The 17087-nt window shown below is 43.1% G+C and overlaps 2 protein-coding genes across 3 annotated transcripts in view; one reads left to right on the top strand and one right to left on the bottom strand.

The window, feature by feature from the left end:
• zfpm2a (zinc finger protein, FOG family member 2a) overlaps positions 1-14662 on the top strand; it is a 128504-nt gene extending 113842 nt beyond the window's left edge. Inside the window, exons 6-8 of the mRNA XM_059338729.1 lie at positions 9507-9713; positions 10394-10621; positions 10999-14662. Of these exons, the coding sequence (XP_059194712.1) occupies positions 9507-9713; positions 10394-10621; positions 10999-13577 (3014 nt within the window). The 3' untranslated portion in view covers positions 13578-14662. The remainder of the gene's footprint in view (positions 1-9506; positions 9714-10393; positions 10622-10998) is intronic.
• si:dkey-122a22.2 (uncharacterized) overlaps positions 6201-17087 on the bottom strand; it is a 43571-nt gene continuing 32684 nt past the window's right edge. The window contains exons 9-12 of one of the 2 annotated variants that reach the window (XM_059338732.1): positions 16710-16792; positions 16485-16581; positions 16151-16358; positions 6201-6633 (exon numbers count right to left, since the gene is read on the bottom strand). In XM_059338732.1, coding sequence (XP_059194715.1) covers positions 16191-16358; positions 16485-16581; positions 16710-16792 — 348 coding nt within the window. In that variant the 3' untranslated portion in view covers positions 6201-6633; positions 16151-16190. Of the gene's footprint in view, positions 6634-16038; positions 16359-16484; positions 16582-16709; positions 16793-17087 lie in introns of those variants that run through there. The other variant, XM_059338730.1, reaches the window with a different exon arrangement.

Here is a 17087-nt window from a genome sequence, read left to right as displayed (position 1 = left end):
TAACAGTTTGAGACAGCTGTTGGCTTAGACATTTACCTGAATGACTTGAAAGATAAATTCTGCTCTTCAAATGACAGTTTTTTAATCAGAGGTGATGGTCTCATCTTGTGCATGCATACACAGATGATGTGCTCAGAGTGGAAAACTCCAAAATTTGCATGATTGTGAATAAAAATGTGTTTCTGTAGTAAAACAAGCGTTGCTGCAGTAGAAAGGTTAGGAACATGGTCTCGGTAACATGGCAGTGGACTTTAGCACTGGTGCCATCCCTGCCACCTCCACAGCGGCTGACACCGCCGTGCCGCTGCCTGCCTGCCTGGCTGTGCCCGTGCCCGCCTGCCCACCGCGCTGGTGCTGCAACTCAGTTCCACTCTATTACCCTCACGCAGGCGATTGGCCTTTTCTGTGGGGAAAAGAGCAATTTCCTGTCGCAGTCTGTTTGATCAAGTGCTAAACCCTTGTGATCAATAGAGAGACAGATGTCGGCTCCAGATGGCCGCGTGGTGATACCTGGGGCAGCGCGGGGGCTTGCCAGGACGACAGAATGGCAATGAGCAAGGGCAGCGGCTGTGCTCCCGATGCACCAGCCACCGAGACACAATGTGACAAACGCAATTAGGCCTTTTAGCTGCAGATTATTTATTTCTCTTGCAAACCGACAGAAAATTTAATTAGCACATACTTTAAGCAATATGTAGAATTACAGGGGTGCAGAGACAGAGGGCATGCTGGGATGTTGCACCGGTGACTGGTGTGTGTGTGTGTGTGTGTGTGTGTATGTGTGTGGCAGAAGGTGTGTGTGTGTGTGGCAGTATTCTTTCTGTGTATTGCTGTGCTGTGAGCATCAAATTAGCATGCCTGTAAATAAGGCACAGAAACACTATGCAGAAAAGGGAAATGTGTATGTTTTAAGCAACAAATCAATGAATAATCGTGGAGAAAAAAGACAGAGCTGCATAAATTCCATTCCTCATGACCAGATCAATAATGTTGAATTTCAAAATGGTTGACAGGTGCATCTCCCTGGCTCTCTGTCCTTCTGGAGAGGAAAAAATTAACTGCCAGCACCAGAAGGCCAAAATAGACCTTTCCAAAGAGGAGAGACAGAGGAGGAGAGAGGCTCCCATTTTTTAAACGGCAAGCATTTGCATTAGGGCTGGCATCCACCATACACCCCCACATACACACACACACACATACACCCACACACTTAAAAACACACAGACACACAGACTGGCAAGCCAGCCCGTGTGGCGCAGGGCCGGAGCCATGTTGGAGGAACCACTGAGGCGCGTGGCGATGGCGCACTGCTCTCCCAGGAAAACCAAGCTCACCGGCGTTGGCCCTCCGCCGTTCACCTGCTCCCGCCGAGGCATGATGGGTAGGGGGACATGGGCCATGGGGCCGCAGCTGGAGGGGAGGGAGGGGTAGGGTCTGCTGCGGTGTTCAACACAGCCGCGGCCTTTCACGAGGGGTCTTCTGGTCCCATTAGCGGGGCTTGGTCAGGACGGGCCCCCAACCAGCCTGCCGCCGCAGCAGGGGCCGCAGTAAACACATGTCGACTGGCCACAACCAGGACACAGGCAGCACTACCCGCAGAGAAGGATAGCTAATAGAGTGCTCAATGGGACAAACCTGTCCAAATAAAGAATAAAGCAGTGCGGCGCGGAGAGGAGAGGAGCCAGTCACAGCTTTCCTTTAATAGTCTACTCCACTTTACTGTGGACAGGGAGGAGCTGACTGTGTGTGGCAGCTAATGAGGGAGAACAGCTTTGTACTGTAGGAATTTGTGGCTGTTATTGTTTTAGACTGACAGCAAATAACTCACACGTTACCTGCAATATAGAAAGTGTAAATTGCTCTCAAAAGCCATTTACTGTTTATTGGAAAACATTTAATTTCTTTGGGATAAAAAAAATAAAAAATGTTAAAAAGAAAATTATTTATGTTTTTTCTGTGCAAATAGTTTGTTTAAAAAAAATCCTATTAAAACAGGTGATGTTTGGAGTGATAAATATTCCATTTAATGAATTTGAGTGGAAAAATTACAAATTTGTATAATAAATTGAAATCTAAATATTCAAGCTCTGTCATTGCACTCTAATAGAGTAAAACAGCTGCTAATTCACATCTCTACTTTTTCTCTCTCTGAAAATTATTACAACACTATTACCAGGCAAACATCCTCCTGCCAGTATCGTTCTCACTGTATTGAAAAAGCTACACGAGTCTCCAGAGACTACCCAGAGAAACGTCTTTTAATTTCAAAGTGGAACATTTAATTTTTACTCAGAAAAACGTTTGCTGAATCACATCGTTGCTTGATTTTTTTTTTCTTCTTTTTTTCTCCAACTGTTTTCGTGCCTTCAAACAGTTCATAAATGTGTGTTGAATGACATTGTTCGGTGCTGTGCTGCTTTTATGTCTTTGTTGCCTGTGAATGTATACTATAGAGAGAGCGGCGTGTATGAGGCTCCCCTGGGAGGACTTTTTAATTTGTGGATTCTGACCCGCGTGCCATTCGCTCGAGGCCATCCATGAGCTCTTGGTACTGGCTATATCTGCAAAAACACTTGATGCTAAAATTAGTGTGGACGCTGTAGTGCAAAAGGAGGGAAATCTGGGGGTTTGGGGTGTCAGGCAAGACAAGGCAAGTCAGGGCTCTGTAAACACATATTTACTGAACAGTATTTATTTCTCTGTGTAAAAAAAAAAAGGAGATTTGTTCTGCTACAATTTTAAAATTTTAGAAATATGAAATGTGTCGAAAAGTGATAAAAGCATTGCTTGATTACTGCCTTTACAGATATGCAGCAAAACAGACAAAAGATAAATAAACAAAAACAAAAAAATAGAACGTTTTACTCCCACATTTAAGCTTTCACTACATAATTTACAGGCAAAGATCAAATCTAAATAAAGCCAGAGGAATGCCTTTTGATCCACATACATTTCTCATGAGAGTAAGATCTTTAGCACCTACCTGCAAGGATGTATAGGCAGACTGGCGTCTATGCTGCTCTGCCATGTCTGAGGCGTCTCTGCATCATCGCAGCAACACATCCACCGGCTGCAGCTTCAGCATGAGAAGAGTGCCTCCTAGTGGCCGACTCCAAACATGAGAAGGAGGAGGTGGAAGGGAGTGAAGGAGAGATAGAGCGGGAGAGAGTCAATCTGTGTCAGTGCCTTAGTGAAATAATAGTAGAGTCAGCTAATTCTAGTTTAGTGTACCGTCAATAATGGTAAGCTTGTTTGACCCTGTGAATGATGTTCCCTGCTCGGGTCCAACTCAGCGTTTTCCTCTCTGCTTGCTTGCTTGCTTGCTGGGGATTGTGATGGCGAGGTTGACAGCCATGAGTCATCCTAATGTGTTCAACTCTGATGATCCAGAAACAGTCCAAATATTTACCAGTATTCATGAGGAAGATTTGTTTAGTGTTTGTCGCAGCACCGTCTGCTGTCAGGTGCAGATACAGATATTATTCATCCGCACATTTGTGATAAATATTTTCACAAGATCCGGGGAAGTTGGCTGGGAAGTTGGACATTTACGTACTCCAATAAATGATAAAGCTTCGTTAAAAAAACACACACAGAAAAAAAAACATAAGTAGTGTTTAACAACATGCAGCTACTTGATATTCGTAGGTGTGAGGAGCTTGTTCCCATTTGACCAGGAGGAGTTGGAGCTGATTTGAAGACAAGAAGAGTAGAGGTCTTTAATTACAACCCTCTCTGTGGCTTCAGGCACCACTGGCCTCACTTCACAATTAAGACCAGCAGTTAGAGCCAATAGACGGAGACGACAACTTAAAGGAGCAGAATTACCAAGCCAAGGAAAAAAAACGAACAAATCAGCACCAGGCTTGACAAAGGAAAATTACACACTGAATCTGGTGATGTAGATTTAAAGCTTTTGCTTTTTAAAATGTATAAAATGCTCTTCTTCCCTATTTCTCAAAGTGCACAACGATTTATCCTCCTGAGACAATTCATATGTCTACTGTGGGGGAGCGGACACTGAGGCCTTCATCTCGAACACCATGCGTGCAGTCTATTTGAGACCTAATGCACTGTGCAAAGCACATCCTGGGCTTTCTACTGATGTAACGCACATGGAGGTGTGACCAACAGAACACTTTTCAAACTGGGGGGGGGGGGGGGGAGGGGGGGGATTGCAGCAAACATATTTTATGACAGTAAATCTGCAAATTTATAAAGATATACTGTTTCTGTTCTTAATAAGGATGTTTTTTTTTTCTTCTTAATTATATATTACATTAACATTTTATTTTTATGCCTTTGAAAAACACATTTTAACCCATTTTAAAAGTGGAACTTGCTTCCTTTCATTTTCAACCATTTTCCATCTTTCAAAAACATGACTGAGGGAGGCAGAAAAGACGTTGTTGAAAATGATTGAGGAAGAGTCAAACATAGATTATTTATCTTGTGCAGGAACATGTACACACTCTATAACCTGTTAAAAGCATGCACATTACCTTAAATATTACATTTCCTACAGGTTAATTAAATCATGCATTGTAAGTGTACTGGACTGTAATATATGCTTCATGGAAAAGATTGTCCACTACAAGGGATGTTACAAATGAATAAATAAATCATATTTTTGGGGAACAAATTATACATTTCTTACATCTCAAAATTGAAATATTATAGCATTTTTTTCTCCTGTGTTTGAGAAGGTTAAAATACATGACCCCTTGATGCATTCAGGTAATGCCAGTGGGCCAATGTTAGTTTTCCCAGAAACCCCATTCAACCCCTCCCATAATATGTGGCTGTGGTGCAGTGGGACTGTACTCCAGTGCTGTAATGGCCTCTGCAACGGTAATGTGTTTGGACAGATGGGAGAGGCAAGTGCTGATGTGCTTAACTACGCATTTTACAGCTAAACTATTAAAGAGTTGTGCTGTTTACACACCAACATTTGAATACCTGTCTTCAGGCCAGTTTAATTATCCGGGCCCTTCTGTTATTTCTGCTGCTTTGTTGTCTCTCAGCTTTTGCACGAGGCATGAGAGATTTGTTTGCGGCTTCATTAAGATATGGTGGTTGGTAGCGGTTTGCAGGGAGCCAAAAAAATATAAATAAATATTCCTGCTCAAGTATCTCATGCTCTATTCTCCCTGCCTCCCCCATACATATACAGATACTGTACACATCCATTTTCTTATAAAGTCATTTAAAGTGAGAAAATTAAAAAATGCCCTGTGATGCCTGCACTTTGAAATCTCTCGGGGCTTTAGGCAAAGGGGAGGCGACACGCGCCCCGAGTCTCTGTGATTCATCCTGAGACATTTGATTAGTTTATAAGTACTTATAGGAGGAAAGGGTTTGCATTATAATTTTGTTTCATGAATTCCTTCATATGTTCATCTTCAACTGCATGTTCAAATAAAGCATTAATCAAAGGGAAGAGAAGGAAGAGGGCATTTAGCCAGCAGAGCCATAGTCTCAGGGCCTCAGTGAGCTGGTGGATATGGTATTGAGAGACTGTAGGAAGCAGTGGTTTTTAATTATCTGGACTACGTACAGGATGCCGTTTTTGATTGTTTTAATGAGGCAGCTGGCCTATTGTCTCCCCTTAATTCCTCCATTGTTTTTAGAATATGTCATAGTTCTTTATTCTTTTATCAGGTGCTCTGCAGGAGGATTTAGACAATAGCCTTCATTCCAACTGCATTGGCCACTGCACAAAGGCAGCTCACTGCAGACAGTTAGCAGGCAAACAAGTGCAAATCACAAGCTGCACTTTTCCCAGCCTTTCCCCCAGTTTCATGACTTACGGGTTCGGTTTTTCGCTCTGACTTGTGACCCTCCCCGTCTTGCTCACTTGTTCATACAGATCATGCCATTGCCATGGGTGGCTCACCTGTTTCTATGATTTAAATCACCTGTCATGAAAAGGCTGTCAGAGGGAAACAGCCATGACCGATCTAGAAAGCACTCCTTCGTGGAAAATTGTTGCCCACCTGACGCCTCTTAGCTGTCTGTTTTCTATGCATTGCATCTCCATTATGGGCATGAACATGACATGTTTCTTTGCATGCATTGGTCAGTGCATACATGTACTGCAGGTATGCATGTGTTCTTCCACTTGTTTTATGCAAACTTGAATATGCTATGGCTGCACAGTTAATCCAACATTTGTATATTTAAGTTATGGATACCTAAATAGGGCTTGGTGATAGTTTAATATAATTTATTATCTTTCAATGGAATTTTATCATGATTAAATTGTATATCAAGATATTGTGATACACATGTACATTAATTAAAAGAACCAAAGCAAACTTACATTTCTCTGAAAATCTGATTTATGCATATACATTTTTTTTCTAGGGTCTGACAGGTTTGGGATTTGAAAGGCAGATAACAATTATATAGAGAAAAAAATCATTTAATTACCAATAAGGCTAAGCTAGAAGAAAAGTAGACCTCTTCTATGTGGATTTTGCACCAATTCGAAAAATTACTCAGAAGGCTAGTTTCTTAAAGAATATTTAACATTATACATGATTATATGTCGTACAAATGATGTATAACAATGTATGACCACTGCTGACTACATCACCATCTTTGGAGCAGTCCCAGTCATGTTTCACCCATCTGTATGTGATAGAGGAAAGAACATTTTATTTGTTCAGCGCTCTGCGGGACAAATTACATGATGATGACACCATTTCATCTCAGGCATCATTTTCTGCATTACATGTTCTGTAAACAAAGATTTCATCAGTGCATATGGGACATACAGACATATCTATGATAGGCCAGTATATATCGATCTTGCTCTAATTTTTTCTATATATAATTCAACTTAAAAATGTTCTTTTTTCACTAAATCAAATAAGAAAATACTCAATACCTTTCATTTGTCAAGTATCTAATTCACACATTAGTATGAAAAATAGGCTTTACCATGTGGTTATTATTTCATATAGACAGATTTACCAGAAAACATGCTATAATATTATAAATATTGTGAACGAGATAAGAAATGACTTATATCAAAGAAGATTTGGCCTTGAAGCTGCTTAGGATCAGTTAGCATTTCAGCAAATGGTAAACAAAAAAAAAGAAATATATAGAAACATAATGCACAAAATTATGGTAAGTACTTTCACAAATCTGAAAGAAGCAACTATGATTTGTAATTCTGATGACAACATGCGTGTAGTTTAAACTGCAATAATCCTGCAGCCTGAACACATGTATCTTACTACCTCGTCTTGGTTGAGTGACTGTAACAAGTGCTGCCTCAGTGTTTTGTGTAGCTCAGTAAAAACTGGGACATGCAGTCCTAAAACTCACTTCCAGCATTCTAGCACACAACAGATGGATCTGTAGCATTCTTGGCTGAAGGAATCCAATCTGAGTGCATATTCTCTGTCAAAATGCAGTAAAACATTTCCATCATACTCCTCATAATCTACTTCATTTCAGCTGAGAAGAGCATACAGTATCTTTGATTTGGATTGATAAAAAAAACACTGATTTGTATCTGAGCATCAGGGTTCTAGTTCATAATTCTCTTTGTAAGCTGAGCGCGTCTGAACTAAAAGATCCATTCAGAGGAGAGAAACTTTTGTGGCTATGACTGCGATATATTCCCCGCCATTGTCAGTGGCAGTTTGTATCTACCTTGATGGTAACTTGGGCAGACAGTGGAGAGGAGTTTTGTTATTTTAATTAGGAGATAAAAATTCAAAGGGCCTCTCCAGGCAGTGTGTGGTATGACAGAATCAAAACGATGAAGTGGAGCGGCCTGAAGTGTGTGTCTCGTCACAGCAGATTGGCCGACAGATAGGCACTGCTCTTTAAAGTGGCGCTGACATGCACACGCTCACGCAGGCACACACACACACACACACTCACGGGGAGGAAGCCTGCACACAAATGGGACTTTGAAAGATAGCATATTTTAATACTATTTCACTCCTTTGACACGTTTGTGCTGGTCTAATTTTCAGTGCTTCAGCAGCAGATAGGAAGGGCTAGAAAGGTTTTAATCAAAACAGCGATGTGAAATCTGAAATATTCAATTTTGAATTAAAATAATGGGACAATTCATTCGAGAAACTTAGCAATGATTTATATATAAAGCAAGCCATAATGGTATAAAGTCATGGCGGTTCTGTTTTCATCCACTAGTTTTTTCTATATCTAGCATATCCACAGAAAATTGGATTGTTTTCAAACAGAGCCGAGCACCTTCACCGTGTCTACAGGGCGGTTTTAAACCTGGCGATTCATAGGTTTTGTGTAAACATGAGTAATCAGTGTTCCACATGTGTAGGGGCTTTCGTCCCCCTGCCTTCACACCTCTCCTCAGGACTCTCTTTATTCCACATCAGCCAGGGCTCAAATCACATGTCCCCTCTCAGCCTGACACTCCGTCGGTATGTTTGCACATCTTTGAAAGCTAACAGCGTGCTTTAATTAATTGTCCAGCTTTCCTCAGAAACAATGTCCTAATTCTGCCATTTAGCAGGAGCGTATCATAGTTTGTTGTTATCTCCCCAGCCAGATTTCTGTAAATAGTCATATTAAAAACTTTAATCTCTTCAATGGAAAATGAAGTGCAGCTGAAAAGCCTGTCATGTGCTGAGATAAATATTATCTAAGCTAAAACCTTCACTCTACCCCCTTCCCTCCTTCCTTCCTCCTGCCCCCTCCCCCTTTCTCTGACTTAATGAATATGTTCAGAAGATTTCAGAGGAATGCTTAATCCCAAAACACAACAATCTAATAATATGAAGGACCTGTCTCAGTGTTCTAGCTGACAACAGCACTGTAGGCTACAGTTTACCCCAGCCGAGGTTCGCCTTGCTTCTGCATATGAGCGCCAGTCGCCCCAAAAAAAAGACATTTGAGTGACAGTAAAAAGAAAGAAATTACCTTTTAAAGGGTTTGTTCACCCAATTTACAAAAACATACTCACCTTTGGTTGCACAGTTTTGATTTTGTTTGAACTGGGGTTTTTTTATGTCTGTCTCTGAGATTTTTTTTGCACCAAAACAATTGAGGTGGAATGGAATTCCATTTGTAGCGCTAAACATTGAAAAATGACATTTATAAAGTTAAAAAGCAGCATGTCTTTTCAAAAGCAGTGTCTCAATCTACAGATCTAACTGCTTGAATGGTGGAGCTACAGAAAAAATAGTCTGTGGACAGCATCTTCTGTCCATTATCCAAAGTAGTGTGGGCACTGATTTTGAAAAGACATGTTTAAATGTCATTTTTCAACACAGCAAGGGCCACATGGAAATTCCACTCTACAGACTGTTATGCAACACGGCAGTGAAATACTGAGTCTTTGAGATGTTGTGCATGCCATCCAAGGCGCACAAAAATATAATTTCTTATGTTGCATAATTCCCTGACATTTAAATCCAGAATTACTCATGTGTACACGCAGCAAAGCTTTTCCTCTCTCGCAGCAAGCTTTTAAATGTCTCCTCTATCTCTGTTTTGTCCAGGTGGCCAACTATGGTGCACCACCACCAAGAACATGATGGAGGGCGAGGAGCTGGTGGCGTTTGCTGTGGACTTTGACTCGCGTCTGCAGGCGGTGAACCACATGTCTCTGAGCGAGGGCATGTACCCAGCCAGGCTGCTGGACAGCATCCAGCTCCTGCCGCAGCAGGCCGCGATGGCTTCCATCCTGCCCACTGCCATCGTCAACAGTGAGTGTCCGTGCACCAACAAGAGCGCATGCACATGGGGCTGGAACGAGGAGTGCTTTTGTTTAGACATGCACAATCGCACATGCATGCTCTTGTTCTTTCTCTCTCTCGATCTCTCTCTGACACACACACACACACACACACACACACACACACACACACACACACACACACCAGTCCACAGCCTGCACTCAGTCACCTGCTTAACAAGGAGCGTCGTCTCCGCCGGGCGTAGATTAACCCAGATGAGTCTCTGCACTGGAGATAAGAGCCATCGACCTTCAAGTTTTGGGTTCACATAAACACACTGAGGCTCGAACTAATGTGTTAATTGCAAAATACACGCCTCATGCAAATAGTGTGTTTGTTTACTTAGCGAGGGCTATCTGGGTTCAGCTCAACAGGGAGGCTTCTGTAAGCAGATGGTCCAGTGTTCTTGTTTGCCCTTGAGAAAGGGCACCAACCCAGGGGTAGCAACACAGCGATATGCAGCAGCTGAGGATTTGGTGGAAAAGCCTTTTAACACAGGCTTTGAGAGTCAGAACTGTAGAAGTAGAGAAGAGGAGTATGTGTGTATGCATGTGTGAAAGCGCTTTATCTTCATACTTGTGCATAAATATAAAAGTACTGTATATATCCTGATATCATGTCCCCTTTGTCCCCATCCTTGTCCCTTACAGAGGACATCTTCCCTTGCAAGGCATGTGGAATCTGGTTTCGGAGTGAGAGGAACCTGCAGGCCCATCTCATGTACTACTGCAGCGGGCGACAGAGGGAGCCAGAGACGGTCGTGGAGGAGAACGACAACGGACCCCACCAGACCCCCAGTATGTGCCCCTTCCCACAGTGCAACAAGAGCTTCTCCGGAGCCAGGGCCCTGGAAATGCACTTAAGCACCTCACACAGTGGTGAGTGACAATGTCATGGATCAAAGAGTGCAGAAACTAGCTTGTTAACACAACAGATTAAAAATGATGTTGTATATTATGTTTTTTGAAGATGGCAATTGTTAAAAGAAAGAGACTCTGAAAAGTGTTTTTAAAAAAATAACACAGGGACCAAGTTTTACACAGGTTTGGAAAAATGATTGTCATTTCTTTTCAAAAATATACATATCCTGCTGTCAGCTAGCATAGTTGACAGTTTATCCTTGAGCAAAAAAATATCTAGTGGATGGGAATAAGCTTGGCATAATGCATGAGCGTTTGATGGTTTCTACAGTTAACTCTAAAGGAGAAGTGGGAGGCGAGATTCTGAGCATTTCTCCCTTTTATCTCCTTCACAGGTGTCAAAATGGAAGAGAGCCTCCCTCCTGGCACCAGCTTGAAATGCACAATCTGTAACTACACGGCAGATTCTCTTATTACATTCCAGCATCACATCATGTCTCACCTGTCACAGGCGGCCTTCAGATGCAATCACTGCCATATCAGCTTCCAGAGCCACAGGGAACTCTTACAGCATCAGGACTTACATGGGCACGGCAGCAAACTTCACAGGGAAGGCGACGGCACCGAGCATTCCCCCAGGGGGCCTGAGGAAAGCCTCCAGCAGCAGCAGCAGCAGGCCCGCGCTGAGCTGGCCAACAGGAAGGATGCTCTGCTGGGAAGTCCCAAAGGGGCCCTCAACAAGGAGACCAGCACAGACGGAGAGGCTGACAAGGCTGAGAAGAAGCCCATGCTGTCTGTTCAGAAGGGAGAGGCCCAACCAGGCAGTAAAGCCAGTTTTTCTTACACTAGGATCAAGTCTGAGCCCTCCAGCCCCCGGCTGGCCTCCTCCCCTGTGCAGCATAACATGCCTACATTTCCCATGGGCCCCTTCTTGTCTCAGTTTGCTTTCTCCCAAGACATTTCAGTAGTCCCGCAGGCTTCTGAGATTCTGGCTAAAATGTCAGAGCTAGTTCACCGGAGGCTGCGCCATGGAGGGAACAGCTACCCCCCTGTCATCTACAGTCCTCTTATGCCCAAAGGGGCCACCTGTTTCGAATGCAATATCACCTTCAGCAACCTGGACAACTATTTGGTCCACAAAAAGCACTACTGTAACAGCCGCTGGCAACACATGGCAAAGTCCCCTGACTTCTCCGCTCTCTCAGATAAGGTTCCAGAGGCGGTAAGCCCCAACAGCGGTCACAGTTCTGTTAGCATGTTGACCAGCTGCCACCCAACAGAGGCCGACAACCACCTCATGCAGTCCGCCTGTCTGAACTCCAATGTGTTGGACATGATCAACGCTGGGGCTAAAGGGCCTGATAAGGATCTAGCCGGACAGGTGAAAAAGGTCTCGACCCCAACTGGGGCTGAGGAGAGGCTGAACGGCAAGCAGATGGAAGGAAAAAGCCCCAGTACGGGTTTGGTGGAAAGTGACAATGACCCAAACAAGACAACCTGCGATGCCTGCAATATCACCTTCAGCCGCCACGAGACCTACATGGTCCACAAGCAGTACTACTGTGCCACCCGTCATGACCCACCCATGAAACGCATGTCCAGCAACAAGGTACCCTCCATGCAGAGAACCATTAGGGCCCGCAAGCGCAGGAAGATGTACGAGATGTGTCTCCCTGACCAGGACCACCAGAGGCCCCCTATGGGTCAGCCAGGTTTCCTCGGACTTCCTCCTATGAACCCTTGTACATCCCAGGAAGCTGTGGAGAGCCTAGCAGACCGCTTCCACCCACGCTGTGACATCTTCCCTGGTATGGTACCGAAACACCTGGAGGCCTCTCTGACTGTCACTAAACCTATTCTGGCTCCCAAATGCAATACAGTGGAGCAGCAGGAGCTGGACGCCCCCATTGATCTCAGCAAAAAGTGTTCGCCAGTCTCTGACAAGACATGTAGCTCCCCTAAAAGACTGTTGGACTATCACGAATGTGCAGTGTGCAAGATAAGTTTTAACAAAGTGGAGAACTACCTGGCACACAAACAGAACTTTTGCCCTGCAACAGCCGCCGCTGCCGCCGCTGCTGCTGCTGCTGCTGCCGCCGCTCAACAACAACAGCCACAACAACAGCAGCAACAACAACACAATGAGACTGGCGGCCTGGAGACGACCATGTTCCCAGATGTGAAGAGCGAAGGCAATAACAACCCTGATGACGTGTACGATAAAAGCCCAGGCAAATGTGAGAAGAATGGCAATGGGAAGGTGATGGTGCAGAATGGAGGCATGTTCCCCCCTCACCTGGGCCCAGTGCAGGGACTCAAGACTTTTGCTGAGCCCCAGCTCATTCCATCAAAAGATGAGAACAAGAATATGTTTCTGCCCCACTGCCTTTATCCCGGAGCAATAAAGAAGGTGAAAGGTCCAGAGCAAATATCGCCGTACTTTGGGATAAAGCCAACCGATTATGTGACTGGCGGACCAGTGATGCAGGGAGAGGCCAGCGAACAGGAGCAGAGCGTTAATGGGGGAGGAGGCGCAGGAGGAGGAGGCGAGACAGGAACAACCAGAGAGCAGGCCCAGCAGCCTGCTGCTAATGGCTGCCCCCACCCTGGCAAGGACCCCCTTCCCCTACTGCCGAAGAACAGGGGCATGGTCATCGTCAACGGGGGGCACAAGCCCGAGGAACGTTCAGGCACTGCTCCACCGCAGCAGGAGAATCAGCCCCAGCCAGACGGCCAACCTCCAAATCCCTCTCCTACGTGGGCCACTGAGAACCAGGCCGACTCCAACGAGAACATGTCGCCTTCCTCCAAGTCTCCAAACGAGGAGGCGGCACCCCCAGCCAACAAAGGCGTGAACGGCTCTGGAAGTGGCAAGTACTGCCGCCTCTGTGATATCCAGTTCAACAACCTGTCAAACTTTATTACCCATAAGAAGTTTTACTGTTCATCACATGCTGCAGAGCATGTAAAATAAGTTAAGAAGAATAAGACGCATTCTTCTTCTCCCTCCCCACACCTTTGCCCCACCGACTTTTACCCCTTTTTTCTCCTTTGTTTTGGTACACTGTTGTGTCTGGAATAGTGCATCACGCAGTGCTAAACGCTGCTTGTGGACAATCAAGAGAAGCTTCTTCTTTCATCGTTTTAAGACTTAAAAATGCAAAACCATTGGTTAAAAAAGAAAAAGAAAAGAAAAATGAATCAAGAATAATATTGGTGCCACTTTCACATTAATTTATTTTACAATCAGTATTAATAGGAGTAGTGATCTTAATTTAAATTCAAAATGAAATTTATATCAGAGTTGTTTGTAATGTTATTGTATAGTCATTCTTGTGTAGCACACATATTGTTTACACTGTAGTGTAGGCTCAATGAAACAAATAGACAATACAAAAATGAGATGCATTTTAGACACAAAAATAGCTACTGAGGCACTTGTGTATTCTTATTTGCTGTACCAGTTTATGTATATGCCCAAAATGTCACTTGCAGATTGCTACTAATGACTTGTTTGCCTTAAAAAAATCACCATTTGGGGGTGATAACCAGGCACAACCCTGCATCTCACATTTTGGCATATACACATGGCTTTGCATACATATGTGGCTGTTTGTCCCTGTCTCTTTTCTTCAACTCAGATGTGGATGTTTTCATGAGGATGGCAGCATTCTTGTATAGTACTCGTATTTCTGTTTGATGATACACTTTGGTCTCCCTTTTTGAAATTTGCTCTCAATGCAATACTTTGTAAATGAGGGAACATTACTGAAAGCAGTATTATGAAATGGGGACTGTGCATATAATTATTTGTAACCCCATAGGGAAAAAAAGAAGTTGTACAAGAATTAAGTTTATTGCTGATGAACAAGATGGGTGGGAGGTCAGTGGGGATACTGATGTAAAATGATCATTCCAATGTCCTGATTATGGGAGAAAATGTTTCTTAAAACGTTGTTGCTATGCATGTATATGGATGGAATTAAATTCCAGATCTGTTGGAAATTTTTATTTTGATGTGGTGTCATAATTAAACTTAAATCCTCAGGATAAACCAATGCTGTCTGTTCTTTCTTTCACACTAGTGTTTACTAAGGCTGACACCATCTCCATCGGTTGGTCGATTGGTTGGTTGATATGCACTTGTCTGGCCAAATTGTCAATGGTTAAACAACCACTGGTGTCATTTCCACAAGGCTGTGTGTCCACCAAAGCATTTCTGTCCAGCTGAAAACACCATGCGGTCTTTGGAAAAACACCCTGCTGGGAGCAAAAAGGTGCTTTGTAGAGATGCAGCTCAGCTGGTTGCTATGATTCGGAGTATCCACATGAGTAAAAATGTCTGCACAAGGTAGAGTACTTGCTCTGGATGAAGGGAAGGCAGAAGCATGTAGGGATGACAGACCCGCTGCCAGTCTTTGTGGCCAGCAGTATTCATTTCTCCTCCATTGTTGTTGTTGTGCAGCTGTGTGTGAGGGTTGGTCTTTGTGGTATTTGTCCCGCCCCTCCTCCGCTGCAATTGAACAGCTGGGTGACGAGGAGCAGCATTTACCCAAAGTTGAACATTTTTCAATTCTCTGCAACCAAAAATATACACCAAATGTGCAGCGATCAGCACAGAATAGATGCCCAGCACCTCATCATGCTGCTGGTGTTTCTAGTGAGTGTTAATATGCAGGGCTCCCATTGCAAACTAATAAAAAATATGCTTGTCTCAGGAAAAAAACGCTTTGGTTGACACACAATGCTACCGATAAAGTGCACTCAGAGCACTGGCTACAATATAATAGAGACGTGCCAATTTCTTTCCCATTAACCAATCGATTGATTGAGGAGAAGGTGTCATTTTGGTCGACCAAGACTTCTTTGGTTGACTAAAGTCCTACTGCATACCCATCAAAACAGTTCATGTGCTATAAAGCACAGTACAGTTAAAAATAGACACAAAAGTAAATAAGGATGGATTTACAAAAATCCAAAATTACCTTTGCAGGCCAGACTCATCTGTTTGCAGATTATAGAATTAATCAAATCAACCTTCGATAGAGGTCTACATCTGGTTTTGATGTAACTCAATTTTATGCAGGTAACAAATGACTGAAGCTGATGCAACAGAGAGAGAGGAACTTAATGTACCTTTCCCTGTGGCTATAACAAGGCAGAGTATTAAGACAGAACTGAATGAGATAAAAAAGGAAAAAAAAGAAAAACGTATATCAGGTTGGGCAGTGACGTGTGTGGCCTTTACATTGATAAGGAGTAATGTATTAATTTTTGTCTCTGGCCAATCAGGTAGAGAGACTGAAATAACAACTTGAAAGATAAGATTTGCTGAATCTAAGACAGCAAATATTTCATCACAGTGAATACCCTCCAGTTATTTTCAATTTAAAAGCCTCCAATGAAGCAGCGCAAAAATATGTTCAAAAATTGACTTCCTGATGAACCTTACCAGACATGTACACAGTCTCTACAGATTGCTGCAGGGAAAGGTAAAAAGATAACTTGAATATTTTATTGAATATTTAAAACATATTCAGTGATTACCCTGTCCATGTCTGTGGTATTGTTACATGTTGGCCATGGGTCACTCGCTCTGCTGTGTGCCTTGTCGTTGGTTGACTAGCTTCCTCAGGTGCTGGCTGATGGCAGATGGCTTCTTGTAGATCATTCGCCGGTCTGCTCCTTTTATGTGAATGTGATTGGCTGATGGGTAGGACTCCTCCAGAAACTTCTTTTGAAGCTTAGCTACCATCTGGTGCAGGGAAAATATTATTTATTATGGATTTTATCCAACCGTTACTACAGTATTGTGCTGTCACTGTACGAGAGTTAATAATGCATCGTGGAGTTGGAGTGCAGCTACAGCAATCATTCTCACCTGGTTTAGATGTTCTGGAATTTGCTCGTCAAAGGACTCGCCAGTGATCACACTCACTGACGTCCTGCTGGAGAGGGGCTTAAACTTGGTGATATCCCTTTTAAAAACAACAACAAACATATTTAAATAAGAATGTTGCATATTTCAGTGGTAGATTTGACTTCCACATTAGACATTCAAATTGCAAACCCATCCAAAAAATGATGAAAGAAAGTGTTACCGTACCTTACTTGAGCTGCACTTTCATTCATAAAGTAATGTTCATCCACAGCACTGCTTTGGTGGGCAGGGTTACTGAGTAGGTATTTCTAGAAGAGACCAACATAGAGAAAATAAATCTATTAAGAAATGTCGAATTTTTCATATATTAAAAGGTTTACAAGACACTGCACTTTAGAGACAATAGAAAACAGAAAGAAAATCAATACACATGGGTTTGTGTACATGCTTCAAACACATTATATCAAATATAAACCTAACACATTAAACATATAACACACTTAAACATAAAAACGGAACTATGTCAAATATCTTGTATGTCAACATGTACTGTAATCTACGTTCATCTGTTCTATCAAACAGACCGGGATGTCCGGCAGACAT

The sequence above is a fragment of the Centropristis striata genome, chromosome 8, assembly GCF_030273125.1.
Source record: "Centropristis striata isolate RG_2023a ecotype Rhode Island chromosome 8, C.striata_1.0, whole genome shotgun sequence".
NCBI classification, from domain to species: Eukaryota; Metazoa; Chordata; class Actinopteri; order Perciformes; family Serranidae; genus Centropristis; species Centropristis striata.
Note: the sequence above shows the minus strand (reverse complement) of the source record. Positions and strands in the feature narration are given on the sequence as shown.